The 16,514-nt window shown below is 35.4% G+C and overlaps 1 protein-coding gene and 1 pseudogene across 1 annotated transcript in view; one reads left to right on the top strand and one right to left on the bottom strand.

Annotated features, from left to right (window-relative positions):
• LOC130813555 (uncharacterized) lies at positions 1 to 2,645 on the top strand (annotated as a pseudogene).
• The window catches only part of LOC130812613 (DNA polymerase epsilon catalytic subunit A-like), a 27,497-nt gene continuing 13,618 nt past the window's right edge, over positions 2,636 to 16,514 (bottom strand). The window contains exons 25-49 of the mRNA XM_057678140.1: positions 15,718 to 15,813; positions 15,337 to 15,537; positions 15,070 to 15,124; positions 14,850 to 14,992; positions 14,378 to 14,775; positions 13,525 to 13,672; positions 13,235 to 13,432; positions 13,075 to 13,149; positions 11,844 to 12,034; positions 11,092 to 11,275; positions 10,944 to 11,008; positions 8,579 to 8,711; positions 8,392 to 8,493; positions 8,227 to 8,310; positions 8,041 to 8,115; positions 7,703 to 7,762; positions 7,351 to 7,613; positions 7,221 to 7,269; positions 6,835 to 6,995; positions 6,696 to 6,762; positions 5,821 to 5,967; positions 4,762 to 4,932; positions 4,433 to 4,642; positions 3,536 to 3,642; positions 2,636 to 3,272 (exon numbers count right to left, since the gene is read on the bottom strand). Of these exons, the coding sequence (XP_057534123.1) occupies positions 2,906 to 3,272; positions 3,536 to 3,642; positions 4,433 to 4,642; positions 4,762 to 4,932; positions 5,821 to 5,967; positions 6,696 to 6,762; positions 6,835 to 6,995; positions 7,221 to 7,269; positions 7,351 to 7,613; positions 7,703 to 7,762; positions 8,041 to 8,115; positions 8,227 to 8,310; positions 8,392 to 8,493; positions 8,579 to 8,711; positions 10,944 to 11,008; positions 11,092 to 11,275; positions 11,844 to 12,034; positions 13,075 to 13,149; positions 13,235 to 13,432; positions 13,525 to 13,672; positions 14,378 to 14,775; positions 14,850 to 14,992; positions 15,070 to 15,124; positions 15,337 to 15,537; positions 15,718 to 15,813 (3,750 nt within the window). The 3' untranslated portion in view covers positions 2,636 to 2,905. The remainder of the gene's footprint in view (positions 3,273 to 3,535; positions 3,643 to 4,432; positions 4,643 to 4,761; positions 4,933 to 5,820; positions 5,968 to 6,695; positions 6,763 to 6,834; positions 6,996 to 7,220; positions 7,270 to 7,350; positions 7,614 to 7,702; positions 7,763 to 8,040; positions 8,116 to 8,226; positions 8,311 to 8,391; positions 8,494 to 8,578; positions 8,712 to 10,943; positions 11,009 to 11,091; positions 11,276 to 11,843; positions 12,035 to 13,074; positions 13,150 to 13,234; positions 13,433 to 13,524; positions 13,673 to 14,377; positions 14,776 to 14,849; positions 14,993 to 15,069; positions 15,125 to 15,336; positions 15,538 to 15,717; positions 15,814 to 16,514) is intronic.

Here is a 16,514-nt window from a genome sequence, read left to right on the forward strand (position 1 = left end):
ATATGTTTGGGTCTGTTAGTCGATTCACAGGGAAGTATGGAGGAAACTATTTTGGATGGTGATGATTTAATGACGGGGCTCCATCACCTGTCATCCCCCCAGAAATCACTGCTCATGTACTTGATGGTGTTAATATGTGTCATGGGTTGCTGAGGAATATATTTTTGTGTAAGATTCCTTCTTAGTTGGCCTTATGTATAATCTCTGAAACCTTTTGCTTTTATGCTATACCCGGTACAGACAAATATAGGGTGTACGAAGACAACATTAGAATGCATAATTTAACTTAAATTCTTAGATGATGAAATTTATCCATATTTTTGAGTTTAATGTGTTCTCATGAGGTGTTTTTTCTTTGTGTTTTAGATTTACAAATAAATGATATTGAGCTATTCTGTCAAGATGAAATTGCTTTGTATCGACAGTGTGCAGAAACAAGAGTAAGACGATTGTGATATTCATAGAAATCCCTTTTGCTTCATTTTTCCTAAATTAAAGTTCCTGTTTGTCCTTTGCAGTCAAAGATCGAAGTTTCATAAATTTATGAAAACTTGTGATGGTTTAGATAGTACAATTCCTGTTATTAAATGTCTTCAAAAGTAACTTAATAGAAGTATTATCTTTCAAATTTTACTAATTTATAACTAGAGAAAATAATGGTCAAATTTTCATATAGGAATTGAGTTTCCTTTAATATTTTACTATTCTAGTGCTAAACTCACACCATCTGCAAGTTTGTAGGATAAGGAAATCAGGCAAAGACTTCAAGACAGTGAACACAAATTAGGTTTATCAATGCCCATCAATCAAGCTAAGAAAGAGCTGCTCAACTGGAATCAGAAGTCATTAAACTGGAAAGGTATGTAATACACTATCGATTGGCCTTATGGGTTATCTTGTTGTTCATTTACTTTATATGTGTTTGTTGTGTGCACAGTCACATGATTCACTAATCTCCTTGAGAATCGTGAATCAAAAAAAAAAAGGGAATCATGATCGGTTTCAGGCTATTTCATGATCATTTTGAGCAAATCACGAATTCAAAAGGCGAATTAACTGGCGAATTATGTTATACTGGTTGTGTGTGGCTGTGTGCGCAGAAGCTGTCTAAGGTTTCTTTCTTGAAAAGTTAACTTTTAATTGTGAAACGACATGGAGGCCCTAGAAAAATGTTTGGGCTTTAACTTATTTCCCATAATTCCTTATAAGTTTACTCCTCTTCCAATAGCAGTGTTGCACCAGAGACCACCAGTTACCTCATAGCGATTACTAATTACTATAGAAAATATCACATGGCGGAAAAAGTTTTTATTTTCATCGTTTGAAATTCTTGTTTCCCCTAGAGATGCATCTCTCCATAATGCATCTTTTTTTTGGGTGTGCTGGCTGACAAAGGAATATAAATAGCAAATTCATTATGCTTTTGTCTTTAAAAGTAATCATCCGTCCTATTGAATTTACTACGTTTGCTTTTTAACTTTGTATAGCAGATGTAGCAAACAATGGGACGCAGGGAGTAATTTTCGTACAAGTGTGATTTTGAGGGATTACAATACTATGTAAAGCAAATTATGTTGCTTTGAAATATTACAATGTGATGCTTCAGTTTATGCCTCTTAATAGTTCCATGAAGAATTGAATCAGAAGAGTCACTACTTCATCTACAATGTGTATATACCGTATTCCTTTGCATTCCTGTTTCTATCTTACTATACATTTAAAAGTGCAGGCGTTTGATTCTTGCTAATGGAATGGAAGGCATTGAAGGATTTCGCCAAAGATGGAGTCTTCATGGCTGTCTCTCTGACACAAGGTAAATATCATTCATGATCATCCAGTTCTATACTGTTTGGCAAATGGCTGTTAGCTGGAACTGTTGACAAAAGTTATTGGCCAGTTTAACCAGCCGAAAGTATTGGTTGATAAATCATCTATTTAGCTAGTTGTCTATAAAAACCATCTAGTATGGAGGTGTTTGATAAATTTAAATTGTTGTCTAATAGCTTTTTGTTAAAGAAAAGTCAAAAATCAATGAAAAAAGTTACTCCTGCTAGTTTTTTGGATCAGCTTAAAAGTCATTTATTAAATTTTATTACCAACCAAAAAGCCAAAGTCAACAAAAACTCGAAGGAAAAAACAAATTTCTAAACACCCTAACCCTAGGATAGTTGTTTCATGTTTGGTTGTGTAAATGATGCAGTAGATAGTAGACTGTACTCGTTCTTTGCCCAAATAGTTTCAAGTTCAACTTTTAGTGGTGGAGGAAACTTTGTAAGTATGATGTGGGCTTAGTGTCAAGAAACAGGCAAAGAATGCTTGAGCTAAATACTTAACTTATGTGCGATAGGGATTGCTATTTGAATACTTATATATTGTTAAACCTTGGATGATATACAGGAGAAGATAGGAGTCTTTAAAGCAGGGAATGGAAAAGAGAGACACAGTTGAGACTCCATCAACCCGAAGATGGTTATCCTGGTCTTAGCAAACTTGAAGTATATAACGATGTGTGACACACAGTCGCTCATTCTGTTGCAAGATAAGATGTATTTCAAATTAATTTAAAATTGTCATGCAGATGTGTCAATAAATGATTCAGTGAACATCCATCTCAATGAGCCCTTATATTATGTAATTATTTTTTATTAGCCTTTAATAACAAATATTATCTTCATTGTGACAAATTATACATTACCATTGAATATTAAAACTAGAAATTATCTTAGAAATTTTTAGTAACATTGAGACGACATAAAAGATCCTACTTTCAAATCAGAAACATGAAGAAATAAGTTACATGAGTCGGGAAATATTAGTAGTGCATGTATACAAAAATGAATAGCTCTATACAGGAATATATTAGATATATACTTCTACAATTTACAACCTAAGTAAAAATAAATAGCTAACATTGTCTAATTTCAAGAATCCAAGAGACACATTCTCTCAAGAGTTGAAAATTTTGTTTAACTGCTATTCTGTAAAAAACTTGCATTTTCCTGCGGAATTCAGAAGCGTCCTCCAGACACTTAAAAGGACCGGCACATTTACATTGCTCTATCAAGTGACTATCTTTTACCATGTGACATTTGACGCATGCCAAATCTTGTAGATGGTAAAGCCGTTCTCGCTGTCTTACAATCTGAAGTAGAGAATTCTCCATCATCTCTCTATCGTAAGGCTGCCCACATTGTGGCACTGCACATCGCCACTCCTGTGTCAGTAATGACGGATCCCTTCCCAGCTCAAGGTCTCGGACATCATTGCAGTAGCTGTTCAACAATTTAATTACATTGGTAGTTCGAGTAAGACTAGATAATAATGCATTGCACTAGCATTATAAACCAAGAAATATATGAATAGTTCAAACAGACATGACGGGAAAAGAAAAGTCGGAGATTCTGGAAAATTAATATTCTATAAGGTTTGTCAAGTTCAACTGATTATATCTTTTCAAAGAAAAAATAGTAAAATCAGTGAGCATGTTTAAGTCACAAAAGGAGCGAAAGAAGAGCAGATATTATTTGCCATTTACCTGCAAATGATGTTGGGTAATACAAAAGACGGAGGAGGAGGAGAAAATTCTGCTTCAGGAGCAAATTCTCTCACACGGATAAATTTTAGCAAATTTCTTCTCATAACCTACATTATGCACAAGAAAATAATTACTATTCAACAAATTCCACCATTTAGTCCAGAAACTTATTGATGAAAACTAATATGATTAAGTTTATCACAATTAGAAGCCATTGCTATATCTATCAGTTATGATTACCCACTTTCCTTCTGTCCTTTACAGGTGAATGTTCACTGTTCCAGTTTTTAAAATATATAGGCAAGATTCAAGAACATATTCTTGTAAAACCATGGCTTACTGCAGCATCAAACTAATTAAGACAGTTATGCAATCTTTGATGAAGGTTCTGGTCCTTATTGCAGAAGCTATTGCTAAAGTCAGGTAAAATTTGTCCACAGCTGATGCAACAAAACAAAAGCAATATGATGAAAGGGCACCGACCTTAAGTTGGTCAGTTTTTTCAACTTTGCAACTTTTGTAAAAATGCACAAAAACGCTGTTTTGAACCCCACAATAAAGATATACACTAATGCTATGTTTGTATGAAAGGAAATATGCAAAGAAATGTTTCCTTCATTCGGATCTTAAAATGGGAGGGGAGAAAAATGGAGAGAAGAGAATTGAAGAGAAGACTTAACATTCTGTACCATACAAATCCTTCTAGCATTCGAAGATTTTTAATTTTAAAAAGAAAATAGCTTCCACATATAAAGTGATGCACCTTCCACAGACAGTAAACAAACTCAATCTGATCGTGCAGCTTTACATAAGGGCTAGACATACATTAACTAAGTGGTCATGCGAATGTTGTAGATATCATTCAGTAGTACTTAGAATCACAGAAAACTCACTCACCAGGACATCATGCTGAACATTTTGGTCCAAAGCCAAAACAGCGCATATGTGTTTGATAAATTCTAACGCAGCATCTCCTGTATGAACATTCCGGGTCAGCTGTGGATCCACTTGTGGTAAGTCATCATCATTTTGCAGCTTCTTCGTTTCTTTTGAATGAAATATTTCACGGACAAGCATAAAGAGTTTCTCTGTGAAATAAGAGCTGATCTGCAACATTAAAAATTCTTAATAAATTCATCAAAAGATTCACAATGGAACAAAAGGCAACAAAATCTTAGCAAACTCTATGATATCATGATATCCAGCAGGCAGCAGTTTTTTCAAACCTGATCTTTGACAAATTCAATCAAAAGTGCCTCAAACTTCTCAGCTACAGGAACAGATATTGATGGTGTGCTCAAGTCACCATCTTCAAAAATGGCTTCATCTGCAATATGATTCAGAGCATACTCCCATGGTTTATACATGAACTCGGACACCATCACAACAAAATGTTCCTGTCAAGAAAATCAGCCAAATGAACTGTAATTACTCCTGATTAAAATGTTTGTTACACAACAGAAGTGCCAAAAATGCAACTTTTGCACACAATGAACTTAAATACTTAGAATTAAGAGCAGATGTAGAGGTTGCACAGAGATCAGTGAAGGGATCCTGCATTCCAGGGATGATGAGGATATTTTATCAGTTACAACCTCACAGGGATGCAGAGGATATTTTATCAAATACAACCTCACAGCAGTAGGACAGGGGTTATAATACTCTTAGCTGTTACATTCAACATAAAAAACACTTTATTGGATAATTAAATCCCAAATTTAAAAGAATTTGAAGCATCCTCATAACATGAACATAATATGTAAGAAAATCACTGCACTTCAATCAGACTGTTTTGGATTATTGCCAGCCCCTGTTGCATGAAAGATGAAATTCCAATATGATTTAATGGTAATTGAATCCAGGGCACCCTGTATATACTATAAGATCTGTTTGAGCTCAGGGTACAAAATATAAACTTCCAGGTAATCTTGAAAAACCACATTAGGAATTATTGGGGGAAGTAGAGAAACACTATATGGAAATAAACCAAAAGAGAGATGAAGTGAGAAAAACGTTTACTTGCATTTTTGCTTGAAAATGAGTACAAAGCACCCTTTAAATAGGGGAGAAAAATGTCAAATAATAATTGCAACAATTGAAGATTCACAATTTTGGCATTTCATCTACTCATAATCATAAGCTAAACATGCACTCTAATTAATCTAGACTTAATGAGGAACTTATTAAATTAGGGAGACTAAAAGTCTCATTTACTAACAAACTAGAATGTATTAGCATTCCTCATCAATCTTATAATTTCTGTTCTAATATGAGGAATAACTTACTTGAGTGCTCTTTGGCAGGTGTTCAGCAATATTCCAACTAGAAACAATTTCCCCTTGAAGATCACCAGGTAAACGTGTACTAGAGGATGCAGATACGCTGGCAGAAAATTCATCATGGTCTTTGGCCTGTATTCCTCCATAATTATACTGTCACATGAAAGAGGATAAGGAAATTAAATAAGTCATGCAAGAAACTGCATGTAACACAAATTGGATGAAACAAGTTCACTAGACTTCACAGTTAGCCCCAAATTCCTTCAATGAGAAAATCTAAAAGCATCTTCGAGATCTTCATAAGACTTGCAAATTTCTGATAAGATAAAGATAGCTAACTGAGAATCAGTTTAAGTCACATACATGTCTTCAGACACATTTCATATCCTGTTGGAAGTGGCATTTGTAAAAACATTTGTAAAAACATTTGTAAAAACCCAGTTGGAGTATATGTTCTTATGGCAATCATAGCAGGAAGAGAAGGGCTTGCATTTTCCCATCACTGGAGGGCGTATATTTTTAAATATCAGTAATGGGATTCCTCAAATTTCTTTCCTTATCCTTCCTATTTTCCTTATCCAAATATGACAAAAAGAATCCATAATGTTCTCTCCTCTCGCGATTTCCCCATCAAAAACCAAAGCCAAATTATATGACATACTATAGCACAGACAATGAATTCTAAACTCTACACTCTACACCAATACATCCATCCCAAACCAGACCAAAAACAGCACAAAACTATGCATCACAGGTCCCATTCTTCAAACTCAATATACACACTTGAAATTTCACTAAAAGTATAACCCCTCTTCAAACTTAAACATAAAGCAGAGTATTCTTATGCTGCACACGTAACTATTTTATAGAGAATAGCAAACCTGATCCATGAAAAGCAATGAGTGCCAGAAGTGTAGTGGCTCAATTTCAACCCACTCAAATAAGTCCCTACAGAAACAAGGGGTTAACTCCCAGAAAATCACGACAATGAAACAAACATTCGCGTCTCATGAGTCTCACCTTGTCTGTAGTGCATTAAGCAAACTATCACAGTAAGCTCTTCCTGCAGCTAAACCAGCTTTTCCAGTGTCTAAAATAATCTTAGAATAATTTGCAAAGATGACTGTAGCACCCAATTTTCGGAACTCTGCCAAAAGTAGTGCAAACACCTTCTGCATTATCTGTGAACATAGAATTAATTCACATGAGTCTGGTGGTTCCTCCGGAGAAAACAAAACGTGCTTGTTATGGAAGACCCATGTAGGCCTCTAGTGATATTAAATGCTCACGCATATAAATGTAATTAAAATGAGGCACTGGAATGTTAGTGTTTTCAACAGGATATATCTAACCTAGCATTTTTCATTTTTCAGCAGCAGTCAAATACTGTGTAATTGAGAATTTACCTTGCAAAGCATTCTATATATGGCTGGATCATGAAGTTTCGATTGTGGGCTGAAATTAAAAAAATAAATGCTTAGTGAAAACTTCACACTGTAGCAAACAAAAGTTTTCATAAACATCAAATATACGAACCTACAAAGCCACCGATAGAGATGCTGTAATATTGCATCAGCAAAAACATTTCCTGATGTTATCGCATCTTGTAGGCATCTTTGAACTAGTTGTTTCAAGACTCGAAATGCGGGTTCACAGGAGGTTGCCTCATCAAAGTCATATTGTTCACTCGATGTGTATAGATCAGAATCTGTTTCTTGTTCAAAACCATGAAAACCACTACCCTCTATTTCCTTGATTTGACCGCTCTTTAGAAGAGCATTAATAGCCAAGTGATGGATCTGCAAAGAAACACAACACTTTATGTTAATCAATCTATTTCCTTAGAAAAACACAAGGTAAGCTGTAAGAAGGTGCAATTCCTCCTAACCTTTAGCTCCACAGAAACCTTTCTGTACGCTCCAGGGTAAATTAAAATAGGCTGATTGACCTGTAATGTACCAAAAGTAATGAGTTACGTAAAGTATATAGATGGTACAGCATGTGGTCTGTAAGTGCTTTTGAGGCTGTAGAAAGGAGATTAATGAACTTCTGGATGTATACAACTTAAAGTCCAAATAAAAGTAGAAGATAGAATAAAAAATAATGATCAACATGGAAATGGCATGGTTACATCAAAGAGAGAAAATATGGAGGATTAGCTATAGCACAACCTAACAAAAATTATTTTATCAATAAGCATGTTCTCGTGTGAGGATTGATTCAAACCTCATCAACAAAGCATGTATCATCTTCACCAAAGCCACCAAGATCTGGACGACCATCATTAGAAATCCAAAGTACCTGGTAAATTATTATGATCCATGTCGCACACGTAAAGATCCTCAAGATAAGGTGGCCCAAACTTCAATTATGTGATGAAGTAATATTCAAGATCAAGTGAAAACATGATACCTGTTGGTTATCACGTAAAGCTCTTGAGAAGAAGACATCTATAGTGTAAATAATCCAGTCAAGTTCAAGGTTCCCCAGGGGTACCTGCATCACAAGAAAAGTAAAAGATTCAATTAAAGAAATTAGGTACATTGAATTGTCCAGCATTAAACTTGAAACACTTGCATGTGCATATCTTGAGAGAGAAATCCTCTCATTCAGCCATTGGGATGACGCTGCACATCTCTGCAGTGCAATTTTTGCAGCCACAGTTTGCCAACCAACAGCCTGCATAGAACATGATATTACTTATCATCAACATAAACGTTAATGTGTGCATCCATATTCAAGAACAGTATTAAGATGGTAGTACCGGGTATTGACTATCGCGAGTATTGGCTGGGATGCTCACACATGGGAGTTCATTTAGAACTTGTATACTAGACTTCAAAAGATGAATATTTGGAGACTCGATCACAGCTAAGCCAGGTCTGTGACTGTGAGGCCTGGATATATTGAAAGATTGATCAGATTCTTGTAACCCAAAAAAGAAACGCGCTCTAAATGGTAACAGGATATGAAGAAGTTACAATGAGGTTCATAATATTCTCATTCTTTGGGAAACTTTACACTGTGTTTGGACAAAGGATTTGGAGGGGGAGGGAAAATGGAAGAGAAAGGGAGGGAAGGGAAACGAAGGGGAGGAATTGATAAGAAAAGCTCTCCTTGTTTGTTTAAGAGGGAAATGAAGGGAGAGTAAGAGAAAAACCATTTTCAGTCCCAATCTTTCCTCTTTTGGAAAGATTTAGTCATAAACAAAATTAAGAGAACTAATCCCTTTCAAATCCCTTTTCTCCCAGTTCCTCCCCTCCAAATTTTTATCCCAACAACGGAAATCGTATCCTTTTAAATCCCTCATTTTCCTTTCCTTCCAATTACTTCAACCCAAACAAAGTGTTAGTGTTAACTGTTGACAGTTAATTATGCTCTCTGCTGTAAGACAGAAAAAACACATGGAACTCTACCAAGAATAATCCTGACAATAATTATCAAAGAGAAGCTATGATTGACAATGCTATGACTATTCATGTAACACAATACCTTTCTTTTTTTCCTTTTTCATGTGTATGCATCACTAAAGTAGCCCTACAGTCGCTGCTAAATATAGAATCAAACTAAATTAACATGGAAGTGGGAAAATTTTGTGAGAAACTATCTTTTATAACTTTTTTGCAAGAATCCCCCTTTTAAGATTTTTTTTTTCCTGCATGAAAGTACCTTTCACCAAATTTGTTCTGCGAAAGAAACAACTTTGGGGTGATCAATGGGTTAATTTTTTATCATTGACCTTTTTTACTTTAAACTTTTGTTAAAAGAACTACCTTGTGAAATAAATATTTTGTATAAAACTAATTTTTGGAGTGACTAGTCGCAAAAATATACTCCCTCTTTTTTTCTTGCTCTTTAGAGTTTTTTGTGTTCTAAGAAATGAGGAGGGTGGGGACCACGAGGATAGTGCAATTGTTGCTTGAAGAAAACTGGGGAAAAAACAAAATATAAAGGTTCAACAAAAAAAAGAAGAAACTAGTGGGTATCTGGTTTTATAAGATAGTTCCATACAACCAGTTTAGAACCAAAAATGTGTCAATTCTAGAAATCCAAGTTAGCATCAGATTTCGTCAAGTGGTAGGAATTACGACAAAAGGCAGTTTCGCGCAGAGAGTTGTTACAAAAGGCAACTTTTCACAAATATTTTTAAAATAAAATCCCACTGATAAATATTAAGTGTATTAAGTATTGTAAACCAAGAGTTCAAATAGAACAAAATTGTTCTCCTTGGGAAGATTCAAGGCAAAATAGTGGATGAAAGAAAAAAAAACAAAAAGCTTTATGAGACCATGACTACAAGTCATGAAGCAAGGAAACTTTTTTGACCGGCTCAAGAAATAAATCTAAAGGACAATGGTGAGACTTAAGGTAAATCTTTTTTCAGAGCACAGCTCCCACAACCAAAAAATTATTCTTAATTGTAAATGCGTGAGGTACAAGGAGTTGTGCCTCAGCTCAGGCATGCTTATAGGTGTTTATGGGAATAGAGTGCAGCCAAAAACTATATAGCACTTTCTGATTTTTGTGAGTTTTTTTAATTCAGCATCAACGCTTCACGCCCCCTGTAATGCGCTTCACTTGAAGTATGTAAAGCGTTTTATCTGGAGATTGCTTTGCTTTTAAAAATAAGATCTGATTTGAAGTTAATTCTACTTTGCTAAATCTCATTAATATCTAGAATGTGATTGGGACACTAGTCTTTGACTTTCCTCTTTTAAATATCAATGAATGAGGGAACGGGAGGAAAGTGAAAAAATAGAAGGGAGGAAGGATCGTTTTTTCTCTTCAAAATTTTCAACGATTAGTTTTATGTAAATTTTGAAGCAAAGAATATTATCATCCTCCATTTTCTTCAACGTATTCAGCAGTGTCCAGATGAAAGAAAATGAATCCACTTCCTGTCTTCAAATACTTGATCAAAAAATGAGCATGTAAATCAAAAAGAATTGTAAATCAAAAAGAATTGTAATATAATAAATAGAGCAAACCCAGGCTCCTTTATTTTATATTTGGGTAGTTAGACTTCATGGAGATGGAATATTGACAAAGCTTGCTAATTCCCAGCATCAATGTTATTGAAGTACAATATAGTAACACAAGCATCACAAAGACAAAGATCTGAAGTAAACCTGTGTCCACTTATTGTTTTCTGCATGATCTTTTCAGCTTCATCCTTTTGAACAACATAATCCACCTGAATTTCACAGTAAATCAAAATGACCAATGGCATGGTGTAAAGTTCCACAAACATGCATACAATTAAGTTCTCCAACTTACCTTGTATGATAGGACACCTTGAGAGCTTGGAGGTTCCCCAGACAAAGCTTGACAAGCTTCGTGATAGAATCTCTTAATGTTTGTAGGATTCAAGCTTTTGTTCTGGTGAGGATCCACCACAACAAAAGAAATCATGTTAGACGCCGGGAAATAACCACCATATACTGCTCGCCCTTCACAATAACTGCAACTTTCAGTATGTAAGTGTTTGTCGGACAACATTTATAGTCAGAAATGACGACATGTTAGTAGAAATTGAAAATAGGAACACAATCATTTATTCATGGACAATATAGGGAAAAAATCAGACGCAGGACACATGTTAACACTTGAGAAAAATGTATACCTACCACTTATTGAAACCCATCAAAGGACAGAGGATTCTAATGGTGAGATGCCAAGACCAAATCCTAATTCCCTAAAGCACAATACATATCTTATCTTTCTTCTCACTCTAGTAATTGTTTAGCCTCTCAAACTATGTGATTGATGTATTGAGATCAACAAGAGCACTGACTTAAGCGTTTCTCAATCCAAGGTCTTGGAAACCACATGGCAATCTATTACTTCTCAAGAATTTCAACAGACTTGAAAACATTTAAAGAGCACACCTCACTAGATCTGAATCGATAATCTCATATCCACACAAGTAAATTAATCAAAAAGAGGCAGAGAATAAGCTCTATCAACAACATAAATACATCTACCAACAAGGCCACAACCAACAATTTTACTTGAACTGGAAATGTTACCTGTGGTACAAGTAAAAGAAAGGGAGGGAAATATCCAGATAGTGGCACTCCGTTGTGGTCTTCATCTGTAGTTCATTCAGACTCCAGACAGCTTGAGCATTTCGTTTTTTAGCTGTTTTATCAACTTTACAGACACAGCCGATCTGAAGGACAGCATTGAACTCTGGTGGCACGTTGGTTTCATATATGCCCTGACCAAACAGATAAAAAATTCATTTCTTAGCACAGAAAAATTATCAGCAATCAATCATGCACAGACCACAGAATAATTCATTGTCTATGTTTGCCATCAATGTTTAATCAACTAGATCATGTTTACATTGGCTGTATGTATGTGGTTTACTATTATCATTACATCAAACAGATTCTAAAAGTAAATATCGGGTGTCCAACTCAGCTCTCTAGTGTCTACTGATCCAAACTGACATGTTAAATAGACAACAATCATGAGCTACGTCTAAAAACTATTTAAATCTTGATCGTGAGGCTAAAACATGACAAATAAAATTCTGTTTCTTATTAAACTGAAATAAAAACGTTATTTATATCAAGCTCAAAACACCAAAATCTGATATGGTGATTATTTAGCATGTATGACACAGCATTTGTGAAGTAAATCATCTCCATCTCTAATTAATTCCAGATCACAATGGAAAGATAACACAATACCAAAGAGGCAAAAGTTATAAATTACTTGCAAGGGTGCATAAGCCCTTTACAAAAATATCAGATCTAGGGATTTCAAGTTTCATCCCCTATCTTCAGTAGGGATGACCAGTGGGATATTGGTATAGATAGTAGGATTCAACACAACATCCCTAGTTGGAGAGGGTGAAGGCGTGATTTTTGTGAGCACCAGGAAGATATGAATCTCAAAACAAATGCCTAACATAGATGGAGGATTTGAAAGCAAACCCATCCCATGTCCACTAAGAGACAGAGCAAGAAGAAAGTTCACAAGAACTATTTTTCAACCAAAGAGCAAAACAAGAAATATAACTAAAATTCTTGTTTCATGATCAAGATCTAGTCATGCACATTGTTACATAGAAACTTTATTCATGCTTATATAGTAAGTTCTGCAATAACCATCTCTATATACTGAAGCAATATGCAATAAAGCGCGAGAAATACAAATAAAATTCCCAACATATTGTCGAAACTTCTCTAGCTGCACAATAATTTCAGAGCAAATAATTGAGGAGTGATATCAAGAAGATAAAAATCAAACCTCAACTTCTGGATCTGCTAAATGAGCCATAAGTCTTTTGCTTTCTTCTCTGAATTCTTTCTCATCAATTATTATCTATATGAAACAAGAAAACACAAAATTAATCCAAGATCTGAACTGCATAGCCAAAAATGACATTGCAGTATGGCCGTTCGGGTACCTCAATCAGATTGTAGCTGCGATGTCCATGTGGAAGAATCTTGTTGACCCATTTCCCAGGAAATTCTTCAGTTACAGGAGCTTTAGAGTTGAGATAGAAAACTCTAGGAACGGTGATTGGAACCTTAAGCATGCTACCTTCCACAATAACCCAAGCCAAAAATTGACCCGGCCTATCACTTGGGACGAGCTGTAAAACCTGAAAGAAAATAAAGTAGAATTTAACACCAGGATAGTATTACTCCTAATACAAGATTACAAGAACCAAGAAGCATATTCAAACAATTGTACCTGCCAATAGCTGCTTGTGAGAGACAATTCTTGCCTTCTGAAGTACGATGTAACTCCATTTTTTCCTAGATTTCTTTTCTGATTAGCCAAACTCTGATTTAACTCAGAAAAACCAGCAGCTTGTTTGGACGTCTTTGTATCAGAAAGCCTGTCACCAATTCTTCTCTATGAAAATTGCAGTGACATCAAACTGACAACAACCAGAAACAAAAAGGCGTGGCATTTCTGCATGTTCCACTATTCTAAGACTAATGTGCAAGTTCAAGAGAATATAAAAATATGTTTGAAGAATCCAAAATCTAAATAGGGAAAGAAGATTGATTACATTACCTTCCCTTGCAGGATTAGCTTGTTTTCCTGGTCTTAAGACCAATTCAAAATAAAATTTTGAGAAATTAAACTAAACTAAACTTCATCCACTGTTTATTAAAGCAGATATAGTAGAAAAATCCTGTCAATAATTTACTGTTTGAAACATTCCAAATCCAGCAAAAAACATCAAATCAACCAACTGCACACGCAAAGGACTCAAATCCCATGCTATGCAACTTTCAATAGTATAAAAGCTACTTCATGTTTTGACCTATAATTACTTTATGTTTGGTTACCCTTCCTTTCTTATAAAATATATGCTGGCACATGATGGAAAAACCAATTCCACATGCAAAGGACTCAAATTGCCAACCGGTGTACGAGCTGATAGGAAGCAATGGATTGACTATAAATACTTTTTATGTTTTACATTAAGTAGAATTGGAAATTATTCTCCCATTAACCCATTATATAGATGTGCAATTTAAACAAAAGCATTTATATCTTAAAAAATAAAAACAAAATGATAATAGTAAAAAACCTTTGTCTCTTCCTTTTCTCTCTGTTCTCTTTCCATTTTCGCTTCTTCTGTTCCAGCCATCCGACATAGTCCTCACTCTTATCAATGTCTAAAATGGGGACATTTGCAAGTGAGGTTGTCGTCTGCAATGAATGCTGTCCATTTGCTTCATAACAATGTACAACAGGTCTACTACCAACCCCCGATCCACCTGATTTCCCAAAGTCCTCCAAATCTGGAACTTTATGATTACCCATACCATTATCTACATCATGCGCAGCAGCATCAATCCTTTCCATTGCATCTTGCTTAGAGGAGAACATATCCATTATCTTCTTTTGACGAAACTTGTCTTCCTTCTCCCGAACTTTCTTGTGTAGCCAGTCAGGATGAGCCACCCTGGGTACAGGATTTGCTACCTGAAAAATTAAACTCATCTTTAGAAGTGACAGGAAGTTTTTCAAACCGTTATTAACAAATCAATCGTAGGCACCTTTTGCATTGCAGCTGGAATGGTTATGATTTTTTGGATAGCTGAACTTAAACGTTGCCTATAATACGACCAATCTATGATAGATCTTATGTCAACATCAGATGAAATCTTGCACCATTTCCGCACGTAGAAATTCATAAGTTCTGTAATCAAAGAAATTAAACAGATATCTCCTCCAACTATACACAATGACATAAAATACTTTATTTAGCAGCATTACCAGTTTCAGTCTCAAATACTGCAACAGGAATTGCTCTCTCACTTACTGGTGTACCCTGTCAATCAAAACCGCCAAAACATTGATAACCACGTGGACATGAAAACACAGCTCTTAAGGACTAGTTTAATAACCCATTAAAAATAGTGAAAGAAAACTTAACCTTTTAAACACTTAAGAAACTACAAAGTCAATTAAAAAATGATGCAAATCACACAAATGACAATGATGCATAGTTTTAGTAATATTCTCAGGATAGACAAGTCACACCTTTGGCTCAGATGCAACGATGTACTGACAAAGAAGCCCTTTATCTTTGACCATGGCATCTCCAAGAAAATCAGCTAGGCGCTTAGCAGTGGTCACAGCACAAGATTTCTGTTCACCGTAGTCAGCTAAAGACTTGCTCATTGTGCTTGACTCGGATATATAATGCAGCAGCTCACTATCTGCTATGTCTTTTCCTTGACTCTGACAAAAGTACAGCAGGAAACTGATCAGTATTTGTTTCTCGTTTATCATTGAGCCTTGTTCCACCCATGTTAATCAGATAGATATCATGTAGAATATAAGAATATATCTTGGAAATTAGGGAGAACCCTGATATAGAATAAATTTGATTTTTAACACTCTTCCATTCTGCTTACGTACATCAAGCAGATCAAGCCAGCGATCGGCAACAGCAGCAACTGCAGCATAGCATTCTTCTAATGTTGATCCATTCAGAAATTTGTCAAACATCTCAGCCTACATAAATTAAGAATTGCAATAGCAGGTCAAGCATGGCAGTAAAAATTGAAATCATAGACCAGAAGAGAGTTCGTAACGCTTGATGTTAAGCAGAGTTTGATCTTTGATATGTGCACAGCAATTAACTACAAGAACTAGAGTTATCTTGCGAGCTAAAAGTTAAGTTTTGCTGGTATTTTCTCTCTAAGATGATGGTGAACATCACACATGACAATGTTCTGCCTATATCGACTAGGCATGGATGAGGAACTCATAGTTGTAAACCAATTTAAATGAAAGTCATATAGCAAGCATTGTTCATTCAAAAGAACAGTTAAAAAAGGAGAGAAAAAAAGGTGGGATATCAACTTTTTAATGTCATTTCATTCTCTTGTTGATCTATAAGAAATAGAATCTCTAAGTTTCTCTCTCCTCCCAGGCTTATTCTCGTTCAGCGTCTGCCACATAGGGTCCATTCAAACCTTTTTCTTCCGCGGCAGCAAAAAGGCATTTAAGGAGACCTATGACATGACATTGGATTGAATTTTTAGGAAGTATGAGGGATTTATGGTTCATTCAACCCAAATTAACAGCGACTTTTGTTCTTACTTGTTAGTGGGCATTCAAGGGAGACCGGCAGCAATCTGCTGAAATTCTTAAGGATAGAGGAAGAGAAACCAAGGAGAAAATTCAATATGAGAAGAGGCGCAGAGCCGCAG

This window comes from Amaranthus tricolor, chromosome 5 (assembly GCF_026212465.1).
Source record: "Amaranthus tricolor cultivar Red isolate AtriRed21 chromosome 5, ASM2621246v1, whole genome shotgun sequence".
Taxonomy (NCBI): Eukaryota; Viridiplantae; Streptophyta; class Magnoliopsida; order Caryophyllales; family Amaranthaceae; genus Amaranthus; species Amaranthus tricolor.